Source organism: Pantherophis guttatus, chromosome 4 (assembly GCF_059756535.1).
Source record: "Pantherophis guttatus breed Tessera chromosome 4, ASM5975653v1, whole genome shotgun sequence".
Lineage (NCBI taxonomy): Eukaryota > Metazoa > Chordata > Lepidosauria > Squamata > Colubridae > Pantherophis > Pantherophis guttatus.
This window is the reverse complement of record NC_142066.1, coordinates 154,050,008-154,075,084: the sequence shown is the minus strand read 5'-3', so window position 1 is coordinate 154,075,084 and position 25,077 is coordinate 154,050,008. Positions and strand designations below refer to the sequence as shown.

Genomic DNA, 25,077 nt, shown 5'->3' with positions numbered 1-25,077 from the left:
AAATAAAGATATTAATGTAACGAGCTGGTCGCGTCTTCCATTCCTGCGCCGATCTAACAATAGCAATAGCACTTAGACTTATATACCGCTTCACAGTGCTTTACAGCCCTCTCTAAGCGGTTTACAAGTGTCAGCATATTTGCCCCCAATAATTTGGGTCCTCATTTTACCAACCTCGGAAGGATGGAAGGATGAGTCTCCAATGTTGTTCAGCTCCCAGCATTCGCACGAAGTGCCAAAAAGGGAGCACTTTGCACATGTGTGCTCGTCAGGGCTACAACCAGGAAGAGGTGCTGCCGAGGGGGCATATGTGTGCCAGATAAGGTACTTCCGGCCAGCAAGTCTTTGGGTTACTGCCACGTATGCGCATGAGCTGATCAGCTGGCCGGCGTGCATACTCACACCGGAAAATGGAGTTTCTGGTACTGCCACACACACAAAGTCCAGCTGATTGTTATGTGCACATGCGCGCAAGAAACCCGAACAACAGGCGACACCGCGCGTGCCAGGGGATATAGCTCCGTGTGCCACTTTGGGCACGCGGGCCATAGGTTCGTCATCACGGGGGTAGGGAATTCTGGGAATGGAAGTCCACAAGTCTTAAAGTTTCCAAGTTTGGAGACCCCTGCATCTAGTGCATAACATATTTAGTACAATTATCCTTTCTCCATGGAAGCTTACATTTAATATGATGTAGCAGTCTCCTTCAAAGAAACTTCCATAAGCCTTTTCAGGAATAGGCTCCATCTTCATGTTCTGAAGCAGAAGAAAAGAGATCAAATGCTAAGTAAGAAGTCCTTTGGAAAATAGCAGAGAGTTCCCATTTACTAGTAAAAAAAAAATCGATATTTAGCATAGGGTGGTAGAAGAAACAGAAATGTTTTGGTGAGAAAGAAAGGGCTTATGCATAATTAAAAAAAAGAGCAAACACACTCAAACCACTACAAAGGAAATGGACAGCTGCATAAATAATTTGAATAATTATATTAATAAGATAAGATAATCTTCAGTGTCACTTTTTCTGCGTTCACATTGGCATACATTAAATAAATTCTAATGCACGCTGTCAAAAGAATATATATAAATGTGTGTAAATACACACCCACACTATATATATTCCCCTACATAAACACATACATATGCTGTATAAATAGAATAGAATAGAATAGAATAGAATAGAATAGAATAGAATAGAATAGAATGGAATGGAATGGAATGGAATGGAATGGAATGGAATGGAATGGAACGGAACGGAACGGAACAGAACAGAATTTTATTGGCCAAGTGTTTGGACAAACAAGGAATTTGTCTCTGGTGCATAAGCTCTCAGTACATAGAACAAGAAAGTGATAGGTCATAGATCATAAATTATAGTTACAATCAGTGGTAGATTTCAAAATTTTTTACTACTGGTTCTGTGGGTGTGGCTTGGTAGGCGTGGCTTGGTGGGTGTGGCAGGGGAAGGATACTGCAAAATCCCCATTTCCTCCCGATCAGCTGGGACTTGGGAGGCAGAGAATAGATGGGGGCGGGGCCAGTCAGAATTTCTGCTACCGGTTCTCCAGAACTGGTCAGAACCTGCTGAAACCCACCTCTGATGTATACACACATAAACATATCACACACACACACATAGAATACATACTAATCACAGACCGTTTAGAATACATAGTGGAAAAAAAGAGTTTTGAGAGTTAATAAGGTTGAAACTCTATGACACAAAGCTATTACAGAGCTTGTAGTTGTTCTGCTTTGGATGCCACAAAGCCCCCTCCCAAAAGGTAACAAAGAAAAATGGTCATGGAGTGGATGTTTGTTGTGTAGCATCCCTGACAATATTACGGACCAAGAGTGAAATGCTCCCGGTTCGGATCGGATCGCCCGATCCGGTAGCGATGGAGGCGGGTGGTTCGGAGAACCGGTAGCAAAAATCCTTGCCCCCCCCACCATGCCCAGCTGAGCCACGTGATCATCAGAGGCTTTTTTTCTTTTAAAAGCCTCTGATGATCCAAGCTGAGTTGCCTGATCGTCAGAGGCATTTAAAAGAAAAAAAGCATCTTCCGATCAGGCAATTCAGCTGGGATCGTCAGAGCCTTTTGAAAGCATTTTTTTTACAACCTCTTGGCCGAAAATGTTGTAGAAAAAATGGTTTTAAAAGAAAAAAAAGAAAAAAAATTGGCTATGCCCACCCAGTCACATTACCCCCCCCCAACCAAGCCACGCCCACAGAACAAATGGTTAACAAATTTTAGATTTCACCACTCCTACGGATCCTGGTAAATCAGGTCAAGACCGCAACTCAACTGCAACACACTGCAATATGAATTGCACTGGTCAGTAATTTGATGGATAAAGAATTTAAAAGGAAATTTGGGACTTTGTGATGATATATGTTGACCGTGGCAAGAATCCTACGTCCAACAAAGATGGAAGAACCCACCAATTCCAACCCACGGAAGAATGGATGTCAAAAGTCCTGGATTGGCGAAGATAGAAAAAAAATTTTTTTTAATTTAAAAAAATAATTAGTTTTGTTTCTACTTGGAAACCACTTCTGGATGTTTTGCTTGAAACTGGGAAAAAAATATGAAATTTTGATTTTAGGTTTCGATGATTAGGATGATTTTACAATTATAGAAATGGCTTGAAATGTTGTGAAATGTAAAAGGGAAATATTGAGGTTGAGTTATTTCTACCGTCTGCTGCACCATAGAAGTCATTACAGGTAGTCCTCCACTTACAAAAAGTTCATTTAGTGATCATTCAAAGTTACAACGGCACTGAAAATAGTTACTTATGACCGTTTTTCACACTTACAACTGTTGAAGCATCCTCATGGTCATTTGATCAAAATTCAAATGCTTGGCAACTGGTTCATACTTATGACGGTTGCGTATTCTGGGGTTACGTGATCTCCTTTTGTGACCTTCTTATAAGTAAAATCAATGGGGAAGCCAGATTCACTTAACAATCACATGACTAATTTAACAACTGCAATAATTCGCTTAACAAGAAAGGTCGTAAAATGGGAAAAATTCACTTAACAAATGTCTCACTTAACATTATAAATTCTGGGCTCAATGGTGGTTGTAAATCAAGGATTATCTGCACTCTTTTTCTTTCTTTCTTTCTTTACACCTTTCTTTTTCCTTTTCTTATTTTTCTAACTTTTATCGTTTCTATATTTTTAACATAACGAAACTTAATAAAAATCACACTAACACACGCATACACCCGTAGCTAAGCTTTTTCCTGCTTTTTTTTTTTTTTTAATGCTACAAGCTGGTTGTACTTTATCAATTCAGGAAGTCCATCAACCCAAACAGACATGATTCTTTCTGAATTTGTGGATATGGTCTGTATCCTCAGATCAGGGGTCCTTGACTTGGAGATGTGAGGTCCAAATTATTATTGCAGGAATTGGGCATGGCTAGTTTAATGAAAAGAAGGACTAGGGGAGACATGATAGCATCTTCCAATATTTGAGGGGCTGCCACAAAGAAGAGGCAGTCAAGCTATTCTCCAAAGCATCTGAAGGGAGAACATGAAGCAATGGATGGAAACTAATCAGGGAGGGAACCAACCTAGAATTAAGGAGGAATTTCCTGACAATTTGAACAATTAATCAGATGGAACGAAGTGCCTCCAAAGTTCTTTCCAATTCGGTTATTCTGTTATTGCAAGGAATTTCTCTGATCTCCATAATTACAAGAGAGACAGTATCTTGTCTTCTTTTGATGCAAAACTTTGTAAGAATAGGATAGGATAGGATAGGATAGGATAGGATAGGATAGGATAGGATAGGATAGGATAGAATAGAATAGAATAGAATAGAATAGAATAGAATAGAATAGAATAGAATAGAATAGAATAGAATAGAATTTTTTATTGGCCAAGTGTGATTGGACACACAAAGAATTTGTCTTGGTGTATACGCTCTTGGTGTACATAAAATAAAAGATACGTTCATCAAGAATCATTGGAGTATTGGAAATAAAGGATACAAATCATGTTCCAAGGTAGAGTTAAACTATTAGACGTTGTTGAGAATGCAAGTCAGAGAAGGAGGAGGAGGACACTGCAATAAACAAGGACCTACATTCAATTTTGCAGCTATTAAGATTGTTGGACGAGCAGGTACAAAAAGAGCCAGGGAAGCGATTGAAGCCTGGAAAACGGGCCCTTCGTCAATCAACAGGAATGCTGATTTGCCACTAGCTTATCAAATAGTTAAGAGGTGATGTCTTGGCAGAACAAGGAAACAACAGCCAAAACTTAATAGTTAGCCATCAACAGCCCAATCAATATCTAAAAAGCCACATACACACCGAGCACCATACAAATACCGGACACAGAATAGCCCAAAGCACACATTCGGGTGAGAGAGAATTTCCCTGAGGATGGGATCCAGCATGAGTCCGAAAGCTTGGAAGACTAAACCTCTAGTCCTCATGATTGACTCAGATTGGATCCTGCAACATTATCCTGGGATACTTTCAATTCTTGTTGAGAATTCCTCACTTCACCCTCCGTTTTTCTCCATTAAAATTTCTCAAACTTCTAAATATTCCTGGAACTTCCGTGCATAGTCTTATTTCAAAATTCACGGATATATTTTTTGGGGCTTCATTCATTAACCAGGCGAAGTTTTCTGCTTCACCTCACACAAGACTTGCTGAACTGGATAAGCTTGTTGGTCAAAAGAGTCCACTAAAAATCAGCTGTTTCTAATAAGCTACAAGATTGGTGTCTAAAGGTTGGCTGCATCTGTAAACATTGTCTCAGGACGTTGGTTGCAAATGCTGATTTTTTTTCTTCTTCTTTTGGTTTGTCAAGGTCATTGTTGACCGGTTGGGGCAAAGATCAGGCAATCCTATCCAGTGGTGGGTTTCAGAATTTTTTACTACCGGTTCTGTGGGCGTTGCTTGGTGGGCGTGACGTTGCTTGGTGGGCGTGGCAGGGGAAGGATACTGTAAAATCTCCATTCCTTCCCCAATCCGGGGGAAGGTTACTGCAAAATCCCCATTTCCTCCTGATCAGCTGGGACTCAGAATAGATGGGGGCGGGGCCAGTCAGAATTTTTACTACCGGTTCTCCGAACTACTCAAAATTTCCGCTACCGGTTCTTCAGAATTGGTCAGAACCTGCTGAAACCCACCTCTGGTCCTATCTTAAACAAGCCCAAACCTCTCTTCCTTGTTTTGGAGAAATTGCATTGTCAAAGCCACTGGTTCACACAACACAAATATGCTTAATCATGATTTGTGGAGTAAGCTATAGTTGGATCGGGGTGAAATCCAGCAGGTTCTGACAGGTTCTGGAGAACCGGTAGCGGAAATTTTGAGTAGTTCGGAGAACCGGCAAATACCACCTCTGGCTGGTCCCAGAGTGGGGAGGGAATGGAGATTTTGCCATATTCTTCCGCCAGGAGTGGGGAGGGAATGGAGATTTTGCAGTATCCTTCCCCTGCCATGCCAAGCCATTCCCACAGAACCGGTAGTAAAAAAATTTGAATTCCACCACTGCCATAAATGCAGCTATATTGTCAATATCTGAAGGGAGGTCACATGACTTGGGGAGCAGATGACCACTGGAAATTTGGAATCAGGTCATAATTTCATTTTTCTGGGCAAATTGTAACTTAACTCCAGTTGCTAAGACAACAGTCGTAAGTCGAGGACTACCTGTAGAAGATAGGCAATGCATTGATGTGTCAATCAATACAGAAATGATTTAAATGAAGTAATGGTCCCTGCTGGAATAAATTTAGTTTTGTGGAAAACAGCAATGATATTTTACCTTGATGGTCCATATTTGGAGACCTGGTTTCTGCTCAATCGGCGGGAGGCCCATTTCTCTTTCAGCATCTGTCATCCTTGATTAGATGAAGCTGCAAAAAGAAACAAGTATAAAAAAGAATCCTGCAACTTTTTTAAAAATATTTTGTCCTTTTAACTGTGGAAACTACAACACCTTATGCATGAAGATCCCTTGAGGCCTAATTACTTTATTATCTCAATTTTTATCTCTCCTTTGTACTCACTCAAGGCAGCTACCAGGCAGAAATAGTACAAAATATAAAATAACTCCCTCTAAAATGATTGAGCAATCCTAATTCAGAGACCGGATGAAAAAGGAAAGTTGGGTTCCCCCCCCCTTTTTTTTTGTCAGAGAAAAATTTGTGTGTTCAGCACAACTGCTGGACAAAGCATTTCCTGGTACGGGAATCAAGCAGGAGAGAAAGAGCGAGAGAAAGGATGAAATAGTGTTTCTAATTAAAAGACCAAGAGAAAAACAAGAGATTTTCCTCTTTATCTAGCAAAACATAAGAAAATAAAATATAAATGGGAAGCAAAAGGAAAAATAAAAGAAACAGCAGTAGAACCAATATTGCATCTAGAAGTGTTTCTCGTACAATTTACATGTGTGTGTATATAATAACTTTATTGTCATTGTACGTGTATACACAGTATACCCATACAACGAAATTCACTTAACACCCAAAGATCAGGTCCAACACACATAACAATCCCCAAACACACTCCCACCCACCACAAATTCCCCACCCCTAAACCACCCAAACATCCACACAACAGACCAAGTAATGCTGTCCAACAGCTCACTGATGGTGGCCCTTTAGTTCATTGTTGAGTGCAATTATAGCTCTGGGATAAAAAACTACTCAGAAAACGTGTGGTCCGAGTTTTAATTGTTCTGTTAAAATCTGGACTGTTGCCAGTCCAAAATGATTGTAAGCAGGATGGGAAGAGTCTCTGAGAATGCTTTGCAACATACAATATATGTATAACATTTTAAAAATAATAATTAATGTTTAAATTTCATCCGCTGGCAGCCTACCAAAGCTGAATCATCAGCACCCACTCTCTCCCATCATGTACTACCTTTAATGAGGACTAGCGACCTGCCTCTTTAGAGCTAAATTCCACAGAATACAGGAACGTGCCAAATTCCTATCTTTGCCCGCAGGCTCTGTAATTGAACCTGCAGCCCTACTCCAGTGTAAATCTTGGGTGTATCTGACGATAATCAATTGCCAATCCCTCCATCTTCAAAATGGAGAGGATGAACTTCAGATTTAAAAAAGTTGGGCGCTTTGTTGATTATTTTCCCTGAAGCAGAACTGCATTAAAAACAACATTTTGATTCTCTGTCATCTATTGTTTTATTCTGCTCCACCGTAGGAGATTTTGTGGTACACACCAAACCTCTTAACTAAACAACCGCTGCATTATTTTATCCCCTTCTTCCTGAAAATTGACATTTGCAATAAATCCTTCCAATTGTGCTTTTTTCTGATATTTCAGTTCAAGGGTTTCAAATGTCAGCTGATGAAATACACCTGAACTGTGCCCTACCTTTCATAGGTGTGAAAACACAGATGGGTTTAGCACGTAGCCGAAATCTAGAATGCTAACGTCTTTGTATGCTGTGGGGATTTTGGGGTGGGGGAGGCAGGAAAGAGATTAAAATACAGGTACAGGTAGTCCTTGACTTACACCCACAATTGAGCCCAAAATTTCAGTTGTTAAGCGAGACATTTAAGTTTTGACTCATTTTTACAACCTTTCTTGCCACAGTTTTTAAGTGAATCATTGCAGGTGTTAAATTACTAACATGGTTGTTACATTAATCTGGATTTCCCCCATTGACTTTGCTTCTCAGAGGTCGCAAAAGGGGATCACGTGACCCAACCCGGGACATTGCAAACTGTCATAAGTATGAACATGATTGTGGAGATGGTGCAAAGGTTGTAACTGTGAAAAGCTGTCATAAGTCACTTTTTTCAGTGCCGTCGTAACTTTGAACGGTCACTAAACGAACTATTGTAACTCAAGGATTACCGTACCTGTATTGCAATTCACCTAACATGTGTTAGCACCACCTAGTGGCGATGACAGGACACTCTTTTTCCCAGCTTCAAATGAAATGGCATCAAGAATGAATATATCTCTATTCAGAGCTTTCTAGCTCTTTTCCCAGGGGTGAAATGCTCCTGGTTTGGACCGGATCGCCCGATCCGGTAGCGATGGCGGTGGGTGGTTTGGAGAACCGGTAGCAAAAAATCCCTGCCCCCACCCCCCCATTCCCAGCTGAGCCACGCAATCATCAGAGGCTTTTTTTATTACTTTTAAAAGCATTTTTTCTACAACCTCTTCGGCCGAAGAGGTTGTTAAAAAAATGCTTTTAAAAGGTAAAAAAAATGATGGAAACATGGGAAAAGATATGGGTTAGAAATGTAAGATTCACACAAGCTCAAAATTTAAGAGAGAACTTTTATAAAATGTTTTATAGATGGCATTTAGACCCAAAAAAACTAGCCTGTATGTATCCAAATTTACAACCTAAGTGTTGGCGATGTGAGTGTGAAGATGCTACATATTTTCATATATGGTGGACATGTAAAAAAATTAAGGCTTTTGGGATAAAAATATGGTGGATTATTCAAAATATTTTAAGGAAAAAAATTAAATTTATACCACAGTTTTTTCTGTTGGGAATAGTTACGGATTGTACTGTAATAGAGACTAAGTTGGTTTTGAACTTAATAACAGCTGCCAGGTTACTGGTGGCACAGTACTGGAAGAAGGAAGATCCACCCACCATTGAGGAATGGACACTAAAAGTTGTGCATTTGGCAGAGATGGCAAAAATTTCATCATACCTTAAAGACCATTCAAATGAAAGATACATATCAGAATGGAGAAGATGGATTGACTATATACAAAAAAAGTATCCGAACAAGAAGATTCATATAGCTTATGAATGAAATATTTTTAAGTAATTCATGTTTATAGTTTTTTGAGTTATAAGGAGTTAAAGACTTAGGGAGAATATGAATCAATAATTTGTTAGCATATTTTAGCTTTATGTTTGTGAATGCTATACACTGTGCTTGTTCTGGGAAGTCTAGGGAGGGGGGTGGGGAGGAAGGGGGGGAAGGGTGGGTGGGAAAGAGAGGGTTTGGAGGGGTGGAGGGGGGAAGGGTGGGGGGGGAGAAAATGTTTGTATTTCCTATAAAACTTTTTAATAAAAAAAAAAAGAAAAGGTAAAAAAAAGCCTCTGACGATCACAGCTGAGCCGTGCGATCGTCAGAGGCTTTTTTTTTTTTACTTTTAAAAGCAATGCTTTTAAAAGTAGAAAAAAAGGTTGCGCGCCACAGCTGATCACCTCCCCCTCTCGTGCACTGTTCTACTTCCGCATGCCTGCTTTTGGCATGCATTGCATGCGCGCACCTCGTATTTGGTGCATGGTGCGCGCTGCGCACGCGCAGCCAGCAAACCGATAGTAAACCGGTCAGTGGTGGGATTCAACCAGTTCGCACCTATTCAGGAGAACCGGTTGTTAACTTTCTAAGCATTTTGGAGAACCGGTTGTTGGAAGAAACCTTATTTTGTTTTTTTCCACTTTACAGGGTTAATCCTGTAAGGAAGGCAGGGAGGAAACATTCTGGTGTTGTTTCTAGCCTAATCTTTATTGCCCTGCTTACAGAAACTGCCTCTCTGGTTAAGCCTTATTACATTGTAACAGCTTAAGTGAAGCACCCATCAACCTGAGTGACATTAAGTTGGTCAACCCACACGGTCACATGACCACCGAGCCACACGGTCACATGACCACTGAGCCACGCCTATCCAGCTGTTCATTAGGCCAGAGAACCGGTTGTTAAATTATTTGTTTGTGTATCTATATTTTTCTTGACTGTACACTGCCTTGAGTCCTACAGGAGAAAGGCGGTATAGGAATATAATAAATAAATAAATAAATAAATAAATAAATAAATAAATAAATAAATAAATAAATAAATAAATAAATAAATAAATAAATTTGAATCCCACCACTGAAACCGGTTCAGATTTCAACACTGTCTTTTTCTTCCAACAGCTATAAAAACATGGAGTCCATTTTTGCAGCCAAAGAATATTTGAAGAAGCACCCAGTGGGGGGAAACTTAGTCCTCAACTAGCCAAATTGCCCCCACACCAAAAAAAATTAATATAGAAAAGAAGGCAATTGCCTGACTATTTCCAAAGCTGCAGAAGAAGAGATGGCAAAAAACCTGCCAAAAACATTATATAGATTTTGTTTTTCCGACAAAAATATTATAATATAATACGCACCTTGAAAAAAAGAAGAAGAAATGTAGGTTAGGGCAACTTGTTTTGGGAGAGGAACATTCAAAACAAGCAATTACTTCCAAACAAAGGGCTAAAATAGGAGCTTATTTGATCTCCCACCTCATGATTTCCACTTGGCACCCAGTCCGTTCAAATAACTAACTTCTAATTATGTTTAGACAAAACTATATTTTTACAGAGACACACAGTCGTTTCGGAATTAAAGTTCTTGGTCGAAGTGACCGACAGTAGCAATCATGTCCAGCTGAATGACTTCAGAAACTTTGTGCATCTGGGATTGAGGCCACCTAGTCTTTTCTTGATATCGAGATCTTTTCTAAAAGGAGGGTGCCCAACATCCCTCATGGGTGAGAATTGGTCCTCTGAACAGGATCTGCAGATAGGTGATCAAGAACCAGGTTGGTCTAGTAGTTAAGGCGCCAGACTGGAAAGTAAGTGACCGTGAATTTAAGTCCCACCTTAGGTATGAAAGTCAGCTGGGTGACTTTGCGCCAATCACCAGGAGACGGTGAATTCTAGTCCCCCCCTTAGGTATGACAGCCAGATTGGTGACTTTGTGCCAATCACCAAGACACTGTGAGTTCTAGTCCCGCCTTAGGCATGAAAGCCAGTTGGGTGACTTTGCGCCAATCACCAGGAGACGGTGAGTTCTAGTCCCGCCTTAGGCATGAAAGCCAGCTGGGTGACTGTGCCAATCACCAGGAGACGGTGAATTCTAGTCCCGCCTTAGGCATGAAAGCCAGTTGGGTGACTTTGCACCAATCACCAGGAGACAGTGAGTTCTAGTCCCGCCTTAGGCATGAAAACTAGCTGGGTGACTTTGTGCCAATCACCAGGAGACGGTGAGTTCTAGTCCCGCCTTAGGCATGAAAACTAGCTGGGTGACCTTGCGCCAATCACCAGGAGACGGTGAATTCTAGTCCCGCCTTAGGCATGAAAGCCAGCTGGGTGACTTTGTGCCAATCACCAGGAGATGGTGAGTTCTAGTCCCGCCTTAGGCATGAAAACTAGCTGGGTGACCTTGCACCAAAAAAGCTCTCAGCCCAACCTACCTCACAGGGATGTTGTGGGGAAAATAGAAGGAGGGAGGTGTATTGCATATGTTTGCCACCTTGAGTTATTTGTAAAAACAAGGTGGGATATAAATTAACAAATAAATAAAATAAATAAAAAATGCATCAGAAGAGCCTCTTAGAAAGGAAACCTGCTTTGAATCCTTGCAGAAAAGAAGGAAGAAGAGGCAAGCTAGACACTGAATTTGACCAGATCAATATATTTAGAGCAGGGGTGTCAAACTCGCAGCCCATGGACCGGATGCGTCACATCCTGACGCGAGTTTGACATCCCTGATTTAGAGGAAGGGGCAATAAGTTTTGGTTCCAAGGTTAATCTTTAACAAACAGAGAAAAATTAAGGCTGAGGGATTTAGGCATCTGCAGGTCCCTTCTCTTGTTTATCACCGATGCTTCCAATTCTCCTAACTTATTTATTTGTTCAATTTATACCCACCTTGGAAGCCGTTGTGATGTCAGCTTTCGTTCACAAAAATAACGTTCAGTTTCCCAAACTGAGAACATTTATTTATTTATCTATTTATTTATTATTCCAATGTATATAACGGCCCCATTTTAGCTTCTGGGCAGCTTACCAACAATGAAAAACATTATTAAAGAACCACAAAAAAAAAAAAAAAAGAACAGTATTCCACCACAATTTTACGAACAACAACAACAAAAAAAACTAATATCAAAGCATATCAAAAACCTTCAGGAAAATATTATAAAACACACAGCTGAGATAATCATGTATCATAATAACATTCAGCATAGCCACTGTGCTGATTTTGCCACATTTACTGGCTGCTGCGTCCATTAATAAAACCATGTTTTCAGGGTCTTAAGATATTCCTTGTGTCAGTGGTGGAATTCAATTTTTTTTTCTACTGATTCTGTGGGCGTGGCTTGGTGGGTGTGGTTTGGCCTGGTGGGTGTGGCAGGGGAAGGATACTGCAAAATCCCCATTCCCTCCCTACTCCTGGGGGAAGGATATTGCAAAATCTCCATTCCCATCCCATTCTGGGGCCAGCCAGAGGTGGTATTTGCCGGTTCTCCAAACCGCTCAAAATTTCCGCTACCGGTTCTCCAGAACCTGCTGAATTTCACCCCGCCTTGTGGTCCAGGAGAACCATCACTGGAGGAATTGTCTGTCTCAGGGAATTCTGGGAATTGAAGTCCATTTATGACAGATAGGAAATTTTGGGAGTTTAGGTCCAGCCATGCTGGCTGGGGAATTCAACCCCATCCATCTCTTGAATTTGCTGAGGTTGAAAAATATTTTGATAAAGCAATGGCAAAGCATCCATCCTTCCCTTTCCTGGTTTGGAAAACAATGGATTCTTTTAAGATGAGCAAAGTTGATTTGGCAAAGGTGAAAAAAAATCTATGCTTTCCTCCAACAGTTTGGAATTACCCCCAGCCCAGAAGCTGGTGGAAGGACAGGCTTGAAAAACAGTGGACTAACTTTGATATTCAGGTTATCTCTATGGAGCACACCTGACTGTGGAATTCTGGGAATTGAAGTCCACATATCTTCAGAGTAGTTGAAGGAAACACTAATCAAATTTTAAACCAACAGTGGCTTTCAGTGTAGGATCGCAGCTTTTCTATAAGATGTCTGGATGTGCCTTTTTACTCACTGAGTAAAAAGTTCCAACTGAGTTGGAAGGGACCTTCGAGGTCTTCTAGTCCAACCCCATGCTCAAGCAGGAAACCCTCCAATCTCTTTTTAAAAATCTCCAGTGGGTTTAGCAAGTAAGAAAAGGCCAACTCATTTACCAAAGCACTTGAGGGTAGAAGGACAAGAAGCAACGGGTGGAAACTAATCAAGGAGAGAAACATCTTAGAACTAAGGAGAAATTTCCTGCCAGTGAGAATAATTAACCAGTGGAACGACTTGCCTCCAGAAGTTGTGAATGCCCAACACTCGAAGTTTTTAAGAAGATGTTGGATAACCATTTGTCTGATATGGTGTAGGGCAATGATGGCTTTTTGCCGTCGCGTGCCAAAAGCGAGGATAGTAGCGGGGGATTGCACGTGCGCGTGGCCACACCCATAATTCAATGTGCCCTGTCCCCTCACGCATGTGTGTGTGATTCCTTCCCCCACCGCTTTCCCCCTGCTTTTGGCATGCAATGGCCCAGTGGACCCGGTAGGCCCATTTTTTGTCCTCCCCAGGCTCCAAGAGTCTTTCTAGGAGCCTGGGGAGGGCGAAAATGGCCTCCCCCCCCAGAGGCTCTCCGGAGGCCCTGAAACAGCTCGTTTCCTGGCTTCCAGTGGGCCCAGAAGGCCCAAAAATCAGCTGGCCAGCACGCACAATGCATGCTGGACTGAGGTAGGGCAACACTCATGTGCCCACAGGTATGGTTCCGTGTGCCACCTGTGGTGTAGGGTGTCCTGCTTACACAGGGGGTTGGACTAGAAGACCTCCAAGTTCCCTTCCAACTCTGTTACTGTTACATTGAGATAAAAAAAAGCACATTCAGACATCTTGTACAAAAGCTGTTTCCAAATCCAAATCTTAAGTCGAAAAGGAAGCAGCAGATTTCTCTTCCTCTCCTTTTCAAAAGAGAAGCTTAAACAGAAAAAAAAAAATTGCACCTTTTTTTTGGTGGGGTGGGTGGGTGGGAAACCCCTATTTTGGTTTTTGAACATTCTTTTTAATTAGTATGTTTTATTGTTTTTTTCCCCCATTATTGTGTTCTAAGGCTGCATGGATCTATTTTAATTGTCAGCCCCTCTGAGGGGTGATTGCATAGGAAGTGGTAGCTATAAATACCACACTGGAATAATCATATCAAGGGTAATAATAGTTGAAAACTGGCTGGCACCACATGCCAGATAATATATAAAAACTCGAGTGGAGGAATTGCAATATGTTCGCCATAGTTAAAAGCTTTCCAAAATTCACCCCAAAAACAAACACACACCTCCTCAAGAAATGTAAGTTACTGGGTGGGGCCGAAAGGGAAAGAAAAGGTGATTATTGCGGCTTAACTGGAATGTCACCTCCTCAAGAAAAGTTCGCCTTCAGACACAAAACTGGTTTTCTGCTTCATTGCTTCCAGGCATTCATCTTCCTCCATCCTGCAGAGAACAATTAGTCAGTGGAACTACTTGCCTCCAGAAATTGTAGCTGCTTCAACCACAATTGAAGATTCCAATGGAACCTTCCAATGGAGGTTTTTAAGAAGAGACTGGGCAACCATTTGTCTGAAATGGTATAAAGTTTCCTGCTTGAGCACGGGGTTGGACTAGAAGACCTCCAAGGTCCCTCCCAACACTATTATTTTGTTATTCTGTTTTTTTTTCGTTTTTTATGAACCTCATACTTGATGTGCATCACGTATCAAAAATGTGAAGAGAATTAAGCAATTAAGGAGAAAGAACAAACTGAATATTATATGATATGGGAAGTATTTTATCAATGGTTAGAGAATAAATAGGGAAACTGGGAATAAAAGGAGAAGATTAAAGAAGAATAGAAAATAGGTTAAGATAGAGGTATAAATAAGATGATAATTGTTAGTATCATGATGATGAGGTTAATTATGCTTAATGTTATCATTATTGTATTCTTACTAGAAGACATGTTAAGAATAGGAAAAGTGAATAGGCTTATAATGTTCAACTGTTTAATATACTATAATTTTAAGATTGGAGAATTAATATTAATGTGAATGATGTTGTAAATGCTGAAGGTTGTTGCACAGAGATATTTGTACCCAGATGACACGCTGTTTAAGGAAAGATGGAATGTTTGTATTTTGAAAAATAAAAAAACTTTTTTAAAATGTGAAGAGAATTGATTAATGGGTTTGGCAGCCATTTTATCTTTTTTGACTGCATCCTAGGATTACCCCTGCCTGTCTCACTAGGCCTGGAAGGGAATGATTTCTGCCTGTCTTTTGTGGTAACACAAAAGGTAGCTTGCTAACGAATGGACAAGTCATTGTAAGTTGTGTGTGGTGGCAATTTCCACAGTGTTGAGGTCTCTTGGGAAAGTTTATTGTAAGAAAGCCAGTTTGGTACAGTGGTGAAATGGCTGGTTTAGAAGGGATAGTGAGTTCTAGTCCTGCCTCTGGAGTGAAAGTTGGCTTGGTGACTTTGGGCCAATCACTAGGATACATTGAGTTCTAGTCCCGCCTTAAGCTTGATCCACCTCGCAGGGTTGTTGTGTGGAAATTAGGAAAAGGAAGGAGCATTAGGTATGTTCACCACCTTGATTTATTTCTTAAAAAAAAAAAAGGCAGGATAAAAATAAATAAAAATGCAAACAAACAAACCCTGATCTACATCACTTCCCCAAATTTAATCCCTAGGACAAGGGCATATCACAAAATTGGAGCTGCAATGGGATGATCTATTCTCTGCTTTTATTTGGCTTCTCTTTTTAGCATTTGCAACTTTAAAATAAACAATATAAGAGTGTTGGCAGGATAAACAGCCAAATACCTTTTCTTTGATGCTGAATCACTTGATCTCTCTCACTGCAAAAATAAATACTTCAGAGATTACCATATTCCAGTGATTGAAAGGCATTTCATTAATAAATAACTTGGGTATGTAACACCAAATGCCCTCAAAATACATCAAGGGCCTGTCAAGTTTTTGGACAAGGAACAATCCTTCAAAATTATGAACTCAAAGTCCAAATAAGGAAAAGGGAAATATACACCTTTGACCGATACTCATGCTTGGAAAATGTGTGTAGAAAACCCTAGTAGTTAAAGACTAGGAGCAAAGTTTGAATAAGAACTATGACTATAGTCCTTTTTTTCCCCCTGCAGAAATGCTGGACTACAGAACCTATGAGCCTCTGCTCACATGACCCGTTGATGCAAACTGTAGTTGAAGTCATCTGAAGAACAATAGTTTGGAAAGAAGATTGTGCTTTAAATTGGTATTTCTCAGCTTTCTCAAATTTAAGATGGGTGGACTTCAACTCCCAGAATTCCCCAGCCAGCATAGAATTCTGGGAGTTGAAGTTCACCCATCTTTAATTAATTCAATTTATATTTAATTAATTCAATTTATATGCCGCCCCTCTCCGAAGACTCAGGACGGCTAACTTAAACTTGACAACATTGAGTAACACTGGATTAAAGTGGGAATCATTCCATTCTTGAGGATCCACAACTAGAAAACTTTGACAGGTTTCTAACAAGGCTTGTTTCCGGAGCGGAGACCAGGAAAGAAGGAGTAATTATTTTTAACCAAACAAGGAAAATTAGGCTGGATCTTCCCAGCACTAGCCAAAACAGGCCAGATCAGCCAATAATTTCCTTCTGGCTGAACAACACCAAAGTCCAGCCAGATTTCACCCCTGAGAATCTGTGCCTCTGCTTGTTAGATGTGACAGAAACATACAGATTAAGAGTTGTTGCAATGTAATTCCATAAAAAATGGTGCACCCCACAAACCGACTCCACTCATTTCATCCCTAATCTGCTTGGATGTCAGTTGGGGATGGTGGGTGGAAAATCCCGTGGGATTTTTCACATTGCAGAAAAGATGTTGAGACTTTGGAAAAGGTGCAGAGGAGAGCAAATAAGATGATTAAAGGCCTGAAGACGTATGAAGAATGGTTGAAGGAACTGGGCATGGTTAGTCTAGAGAAAATAAGAACTAGGGGGGGACATGATAGTATTCCAGTATTTGGGGGGCTGCCACAAAAAAGAGGGGGTCAATTTATTTTCCAAAGGACCTGTAAGGCAGGAGAAGAAACAATGGATGGAAACTCATCAAGGAGAGAAGCAGCCTGGAATTAAGGATAAACTTCCTAACAGGGAGGACAATTAACTAGTCCTCCAACCAGCAGGGGGTTGGACTAGAAGACCTCCAAGGTCCCTTCCAGCTCGAATGTGATTGATTGGACCAGAAAAAGTGGTGTCTTTGACGTGAGGCACTGTTTACAAGGACAAGGAAAACCAGAGAGAAAGGTGAGAAGAAGGCTGCAAGTGACCAGCTTCATTCACCAAGGATGAAAGTCAGGCATTATCAGAGGGCCTCAGAGAAAGACCTTCTGAAGGAAGACTGTAGAAGACTGCCTGGGAAATGGAGACCTTTGAGATTCAGGAAAACACAGTTGTGACGTTGAAATATTGGCATATCCTGCAAGTCCCTGATGGAGGAAGAGATGAGAAGTGAGATATATGGATCAGAAACAGGAGAAGTCCCAACAGAGGGGGATACAAGTGATCCTCAACTTATGACCACAATTGAACCCAAAATTTCTGTTGCTAAGCAGGACAGTTGTTAAGTGAATTTTGCCCCATTTTACAACTTTTCTTGCCACAGTTGTGAAGGGAACCAACCATTGCAGTTGTTGAATTAGTAATGTGACTGTTAAGTGAGTCTGGTTTCCCCATGGACTTTGCTTGTCAGGTCGCCAGAGGGGATCGTCATAAATGTGAATCAGTTGTCAAGCATCGAATGTAACTGTTGTAAGTCGAGGACTATCTGTATGGATCACGTCAGAAGATGGTTTCAGCAAGTTCTGACCAGTTCTAGAGAACCGGTAGTGGAAATTTTGAGTAGTTTGGAGAACCGGTAAATACCACTTCTGACTGGCCCCGCCCCCATCTATTCTCTGCCTCCCAAGTCCCAGCTGATCAGGAGGAAATGGGGATTTTTGCAGTAACTTTTCTTTGTCACGCCCACCAAGCCATGTCATGCCCACCAAACCACACCCACAGAACCGGTAGCAAAAAATTTTTGAAACCCATCACTGAATCACGTGATTGGGATGCTGCAACGCTCGTAAGCACTTTTTTAGTGTTGTGTAACTTCAAACAGTCACTGAACAAATGATTGTAAGTCAAAGACTTTCTGAATACAGAAACAGAAGTCCCAACAGAGAGGAATATTGTAAGGCCTGATACACTTTGGATATTCCCACTGTAGGAAGTGGAGGAATTATGAAATGTTGGGAATAGTGAGTGAGAGATAGCTGGAGTCCCGGAGTTATTTCTCAACAGGCAAAGATGGGAGAGGAATTAAATTATGTCCGTTCCTTCCAGCTGGCTGATCTCCAGATCCAATTCTTCTGCTGTTGATCAGCTGAATCTGAAGAGTGGAGGAGGATGTGAAGACGAAATCATGGAAGCCACCTTAGAAGGCCATCTAGGAGTCTGCAGGGCCAGAAGTTCTCCAGGCCTGCTTTATGGAGCAGAACGATCTAAATCAGGGGTCTCCAACCTTGGCAACTTTAAGACTTGTGGGCGTCAACTCTGGGAGTTGACGTCCACAAGTCTTAAATTTGCCAAGGTTCGAGACCCCTGTTCTAATGGGTTTGTTTTCCCTTAACATATGCAAAAATTTTCAACCAACCAAAAAATAAACCCTGGATCCTGATATGAGTCAGACAAAGTGAATGATGGCTGAGGATCTCTTCAAATATTCTGATGGTGACCCCCCCACTCAGAAGCCTTTGGCTACCATCCAGCCTCATTCTTCACAACATACATTTCCATCAACTACAGTTAGTCCTTGACTTACAACCTCAATTGGGACTGGGACCTCCATCCTAAGCGAGGCAGATGTTAAGTGAGCCGTGCTCAATTTTAGGATCTTTTTTTTTGCTGCGGTCATTAATTGAATTGCCTGGTTAAGCAAATCTGGCTTCCTCCGTTGAGTCTGCTTTCAGAAGACAGGTTGAAAAGTCACAAATAGCGATCAGGTGATCTCAGGACGCTGCAACCATTATAAATACATGCCGGCTGCCAAACTTCCAAACTTTGATTGCGTGACAGAATTCAGGATATCAGAGTTGGAAGGGACCTTAGAGGTCTTCTAGTCCAACCCGCTACTCAAGGCAGGAGTCTTTATACCACTTGAGACAAATGGCTGTCCCATCTCTTCTTAAAAACCTGCAGTGTTGGAGCACTCACCGCTTCCAAAGGCAAATTGTTCCAATGATTAATTGTTCTCACTGTCAGGAAGTTTCTCCTTAATTCCAGGTTGCTTATTTCCTTGATTAGTTTCCTTCCATTGCTTCTTGTCCTGCCTTCAAGTGCTTTGGAGAATAGCTTGACTCCCTCTTCTTTGTGGCAGCCCCTCAGATATTGGAAGACTGCTATCATGTCTCCCCTACTCCTTCTTTTCATCAGACTAGACATACCCACTTTCTGCAACCGTTCTTCGTATGTTTTAGCCTTCAGTCCCATAATCATCTTTGTTGCTCTTCTCTGCACTCTTTCTAGAGTCTCAACATCTTTCTTACATCGTGGCGACCAAAGCTGGATTCAGTATTCCAAGTGTGGCCTTCCCAAGATCTTATAAAGTGGTATTAACACTTCACACGATCTTGATTCTATGACCATAGGGATATGGCAGTGGTCATAAGTGCAAGGACCGGTTGTAAGATGCATTTTTAAGCACCATTGTAACTTCGAACGGTCACTAAACAAATGGTTATAAGTTGAGGACTACCTGTATCTTTCATTTCTGTTCCAGCAATGAAACTGATCAGTGGTGGGTTTCAAAATTTTTTACTATCAGTTCTGTGGGTGTGGCTTGGTGGGTATTGTAAAATCTGGGTGAGAAGGGTATTGTAAAATCTCCATTCCCACCCCTCTCCAGGGGAAGGTCCCAGCAAAATCCCCATTTCCTCCCGATCAGCTGGGACTTGGGAGGCAGAGAATAGATGGGGGCGGGGCCAGTCAGAATTTTTACTACCAGTTCTCCGAACTACTCAAAATTTCCGCTACCGGTTCTCCAGAATTGGTTAGAACCTGCTGAAACCCACCTCTGAAACTGATGAAAAATAGGTAGGCATTGTTGTCATTTCACCAGGGAATTTTCTGGTGATAAAAAGGCATAGTTTACCAACACTGCTCTAAAAACATGGTGGGAAAAAATCAGCTTCATTTGCCTTCGGTCAATATTATCTTTAACCAAAGAGCTTTTCCTTTGTTAACAATAAATGCACCTGACTTCCTCTTTTTAGCAGAATGCAGCTGTGGATCTCAGCGGGTGCTGGCTTAAATAGCAGCCTTCCAATATTTGAGGGGCTGCCACAAAGGCGAGGGGGGTCAGCCTATTCTCCAAAGCATCAGAAGGCAGGACAAGAAGCAACGGATGGAAACGAATCCAGGAGAGAAGCAACTTGGACCTAAGGAGAAATTTCCTGACATTGAGAACAATTAATCCATGGGATGACTTGCCTGTAGAAATTGTGGATGCTCCAATAGTGGAAGTTTTTAAGAAGAGACTGGACAGCCATTTGCCTGGAAGTCGGGGGTTGGATTAGAAGACCTCTAAGGTTCCTTCCAACTCTGTTATCCTGTTAAATCAAGTGCAGGTGTTCTGATACCTTCCATATTTCCCAGCCACTGCTTACAACTTTTATTAATTTTGGGATCGCAATGCTGCTGTCGGGTGTCAGGTTGCGGAAAACTAATTCAGGAAAATCACAAAGGTAAACTCAAAGGTTTTCCTTATGAGGCTGTTTTGCCTTTCAGGTGTCAATATAATGCATATGGGAGAAATAGCTACATCAAAAAAGCTAGTTCTAGGTCTGCTATAATTGCACTTGTGCACTTAAACTGTTTTGTGTGATTAGAAGACGCTAGAAACCTCAGCTCTAATACCCCATTAATCAATTAAGGAAAGAAAAAAACTGAACCAAAGAACCATTCCTTCTCCTTTACACCTGAGATTAAAAAAAAAATATTGCGGAACCTAAAACTTTAAATCAAATTGAGCTCCTGCCGCAAGTCAAATGAGTCATTCACAATGAATGGCACAAGAGATAATTACTCAGTAGGTGAAAGTCAGAGCGATTTTTACTGTATTCACCAGCAAAAAGTCTAATCTAGATTGTGTCCATGTCTAATGCTGGGTTGGAAAAGCACCCCGGCTCTAACCTTGGAAAAAATATTCCTCAAATGCAAAAGAAAGAAAGAAAGAAAGAAAGAAAGAAAGAAAGAAAGAAAGAAAGAAAGAAAGAAAGAAAGAAAGAAAGAAAGAAAGAAAGAAAGAAAGAAAGAAAGAAAGAAAGAAAGAAATACTGACAGACAAGAAAGAAGGAAAGAAGGAAAGAAAGAAAGAAATACTGAAAGACAGAAAGAAAAGAAAGGAAGGAAAGAGAAGAAAGGAAGACTGAAAGAAAGAAAAAAGAGAAAGAAAGAAAGAAAAAAGAGAAAGACAGAAAGAAAGACTGAAAGACAGACAGAAAAGAAAGAAGGAAGGTAGGAAGGAAGGAAAGGAAGGAAGGAAGGAAAGAAAAAAAAGGAAGACTGAAAGAAAGAAAGGAAAAAGAGAAAGACAGAAAGAAAAAAAGAAAGAAAGAAAGAAAGACAGACAGAAAGAAAGTTAGAAAAAAGAGACAGAAAGAAAGAAAGAAAGAAAGAAAGAAAGAAAGAAAGAAAGAAAGAAAGAAAGAAAGAAAGAAAGAAAAACAAAGTTTTTAATTTAGGTTTGCATATCATGATTAAATGAAACATACCCAGTTTATTCAGTTAATCCAACTGTCTGGGTTTGACAATAGGCCGAAACGTCAGTGGTGATCGCTTCATATCCAGCAGCTAACCACAAAACCAGCCAACCCCATTTTCATTTTATCGCACTGACTGTACAAATGCTTCGGAAGGCAATTTTTCACCCGCTATTTTGCCTCCTTCAAGCAAGAGACTGTTTGCAAAATTAAAGGAACATGAATCCCTTACGAAGAGAAAAATACTGATTTGCATCCCCAATTCCAGACTGGAACATAGGAACATGACCTACAGAAAAACATGGCAAGCCTAAATTCAACAGGGAAAGCCCATTGTAAATAATCCGCATTTGTTCCCATTTCAATTGCCTGGATAGTCAAATACAGCTACCCCTTTGGCAAGAGGCTGTTCCAATCTCTAATTCCTGAGCTGTGCTACTTTAAGAGATATAGAAATATATATATATATATATATGCAATTTTCTCCTACGTAATCTGGTGATCCTGGCACACAGCAAAATCAATCAATCAGTACATCAATAGAATCAAAGCCAGTTAAGTTTTATTATTTTTTTTTCCCTTCCTTCTCAAAAAACGATCTAGGAAATTTAGCTTACTTTACAGTCCAGATTATTCTGGGTTTCTGGAAGGTCCTGCCCACCTGCTTCCAAACCACTCTGCAAACTGCCTTTTGAGTTTCAGGCTGCCAGCAGCTGCTGTGTAATCTTTAGCAAAAAGGGGCATGTCAGAAGGTGGTTGCTAACGTGGAAACCTCCCTTAACCGGCTACACCCAGTTTTGCCAGTGTAACTCACTGGAGACTTAGACGAAGCAGCTGGAATTTGCTTGTCGTTGCTGGATTTGTTGCTCGTAGCAAGGGGAAAAGATTGGGAAACGGCTTCTGGTGTGTACCTCTTCGGAAGGGGTCTCTTGAACACCTGCAGGCTGGTTCAAACTGGGCCAGAGGTTTTGAGTTACAGGTAGTCCTCGACCTACAACCACCACGGAGAGCCCAAAACGTCCGTTGCTAAGCGAGAAAGTTGTTAAGTGAAGTCCTGTGGACTTCAACTCCCAGAATTCCCCAGCCAGCATAGCGTAGCTGGCTGGGGAATTCTGGGAATTGAAGTCCACAAATCTTAAAAGTTACAATTGTTGGGCATCCCTGATCTAGAGCTGCATATCGCAGGACTTGGCGTGTTCAGAATTTTTCATCTGTTCATTTCTCATATGGTGCAAGTACAGGTGTGTATGTTGTAAGGGTGTATTTTACCTTTTTAAATTATTTTTTAAATTTATACCCTTCCTTCGGTATTTGAGGGGCTGCCACAAAGGAGAGGGGGGTCAAATTATTCTCCAAAGCACCCGAGGACAGGACAAGAATTAATGGTTGGAAATTAACCAAAGAGAGAAGCAACCTGGAATTAAGGAGAAACTTTCTAACACTGAAGACAATTAACCAGCAGAACAGAAGTTGCCTCCAGAAATTGTAGGTGCTTCATCACTGGAGGTTTTTAAGAAGAGAGTGGACAGCCACTTATCTGAAATCGTATAGCTTCTCCTGTTTGAACAGGGGGCTGGACTAGAAGATCTCCAAGATCCCTTCCTGCTCTATTCTGTTCTAACACCTTTATTATTTTTATAATAATGCAATAAACATACCTAATACTTCTCTTATTTTCCTTGATGGGAGTAAGGCAAAAGTAAAGCAAAAGTACCCCAAAAAATGGGATACTGTGTCTACAATACAGTACAGGAAAAAGAACATACAGATAGTCCTGGACTTAACAAAAGTTCGTTTAGTGACCGTTCGTAAAAGTGACTTTTGACCATTTTTCACAGATATGACCATTGCAGCATCTCCATGGTAATGTGCTTTACATTCGGATGTTTGACAACTGACTCATATTTATGACAGTTGCAGTGTCCTGGGGTCACCTTTTGCGACCTCTTGACAAGAAAAGTCAACGGGAAGCCAGATTCACTTAACAACGTGTTCCTAATTTAACAACTGCCATGATTCACTTAACAACTGGGACAAGAAAAGTCATAAAATGGGATAAAACTCACTATACAAATTTCTCACTTAGCAACAAAATTTTTGGGCCCAATTGTGGTCGTAAATCGAGGACTACCTGTATTTCTTCCTGCAAATGGGTGTAAGAGATAAAAATATTTATTTATGATGCGCAGATGTCCCCAACGTCAAACAAACAGACACCGGAGACGTGGAACAAAGGGAAATTTTGTGTTGACACACCTGGCCTCTAAACCAGATTGTAAGAAGTAAAGGATGGATATCAGATTGGAAAAAATGATTCTGGTGACATTTCAATGTAGGATTGATTGATTGATTATATGCCATCAAATCATATACGACTCCTGGTTAATCGGAATAGAGCTGGAAGGGACCTTGGAGGTCTTCTAGTCCAACCCCCTACTCTAGGAGACTATATACAATTTCAGAAAATAGGCTGTCCAGTCTCTTGTTAAAAACCTCCAGTGATGGAGCACCCACAACTTCTGATGGCAACTGTTCCATTGGTTAATTGTCCTCACTGTCAGGAAGTTTCTCCTTAATTCCAGGTTGCTTCTCTCCTTGATTATTTCACCACAATTTTCTATTTAGATAGATAGATAGATAGATAGATAGATAGATAGATAGATAGATAGATAGACAGACAGACAGACAGACAGACAGATAGATGATAGATAGATAGATAGATGATAGATAGAAAGAAGACAGAGATGATAGATAGATAGATAGATAGATAGATAGAAAGAAGAGATGATAGATGATAGATAGAAGACAGAGATGATAGATAGATAGATAGAAGACAGAGATGATAGATAGATAGAAGACAGAGATGATAGATAGATAGATAGATAGATAGACAGATGATTGATAGATGATAGATAGAAAGAAGACAGAGATGATAGATAGATAGATAGATAGATAGATAGATAGATAGATAGATAGACGGATGATTGAAAAGATAGATGATAGAAGACAGAGATGATAGATAGATAGATAGATGATTGAAAGATAGATGATAGATAGATAGAAAGAAGATATGATAGATAGATAGATAGATAGATAGAAGACAGAGATGATAGATAGATAGATAGATAGATAGATAGATAGATAGATAGATAGACGGATGATTGATAGATAGATAGATAGATAGAAGAGAGAGATGATAGATAGATAGACGGGTGATTGATAGATGATAGATAGAAAGAAGACAGAGATGATAGATAGATAGATAGACGGATGATTGAAAAGATAGATGATAGAAGACAGAGATGATAGATGATAGATAGAAAGAAGACAGAGATGATAGATAGATAGATAGATAGATAGATAGACGGATGATTGAAAGATAGATGATAGATAGATAGAAAGAAGCTATGATAGATGATAGATAGAA

At 40.6% G+C, this 25,077-nt stretch overlaps 1 protein-coding gene across 2 annotated transcripts in view; it reads right to left on the bottom strand.

The window, feature by feature from the left end:
* The window catches only part of VILL (villin like), a 60,353-nt gene extending 37,949 nt beyond the window's left edge, over positions 1–22,404 (bottom strand). The window contains exons 1-3 of one of the 2 annotated variants that reach the window (XM_060683218.2): positions 22,268–22,404; positions 5,800–5,890; positions 682–756 (exon numbers count right to left, since the gene is read on the bottom strand). In XM_060683218.2, the coding sequence (XP_060539201.2) occupies positions 682–756; positions 5,800–5,874 (150 nt within the window). In that variant the 5' untranslated portion in view covers positions 5,875–5,890; positions 22,268–22,404. Of the gene's footprint in view, positions 1–681; positions 757–5,799; positions 5,891–5,973; positions 6,080–22,267 lie in introns of those variants that run through there. The other variant, XM_087893117.1, reaches the window with a different exon arrangement.
* Positions 22,405–25,077: the final 2,673 nt, after the last annotated feature.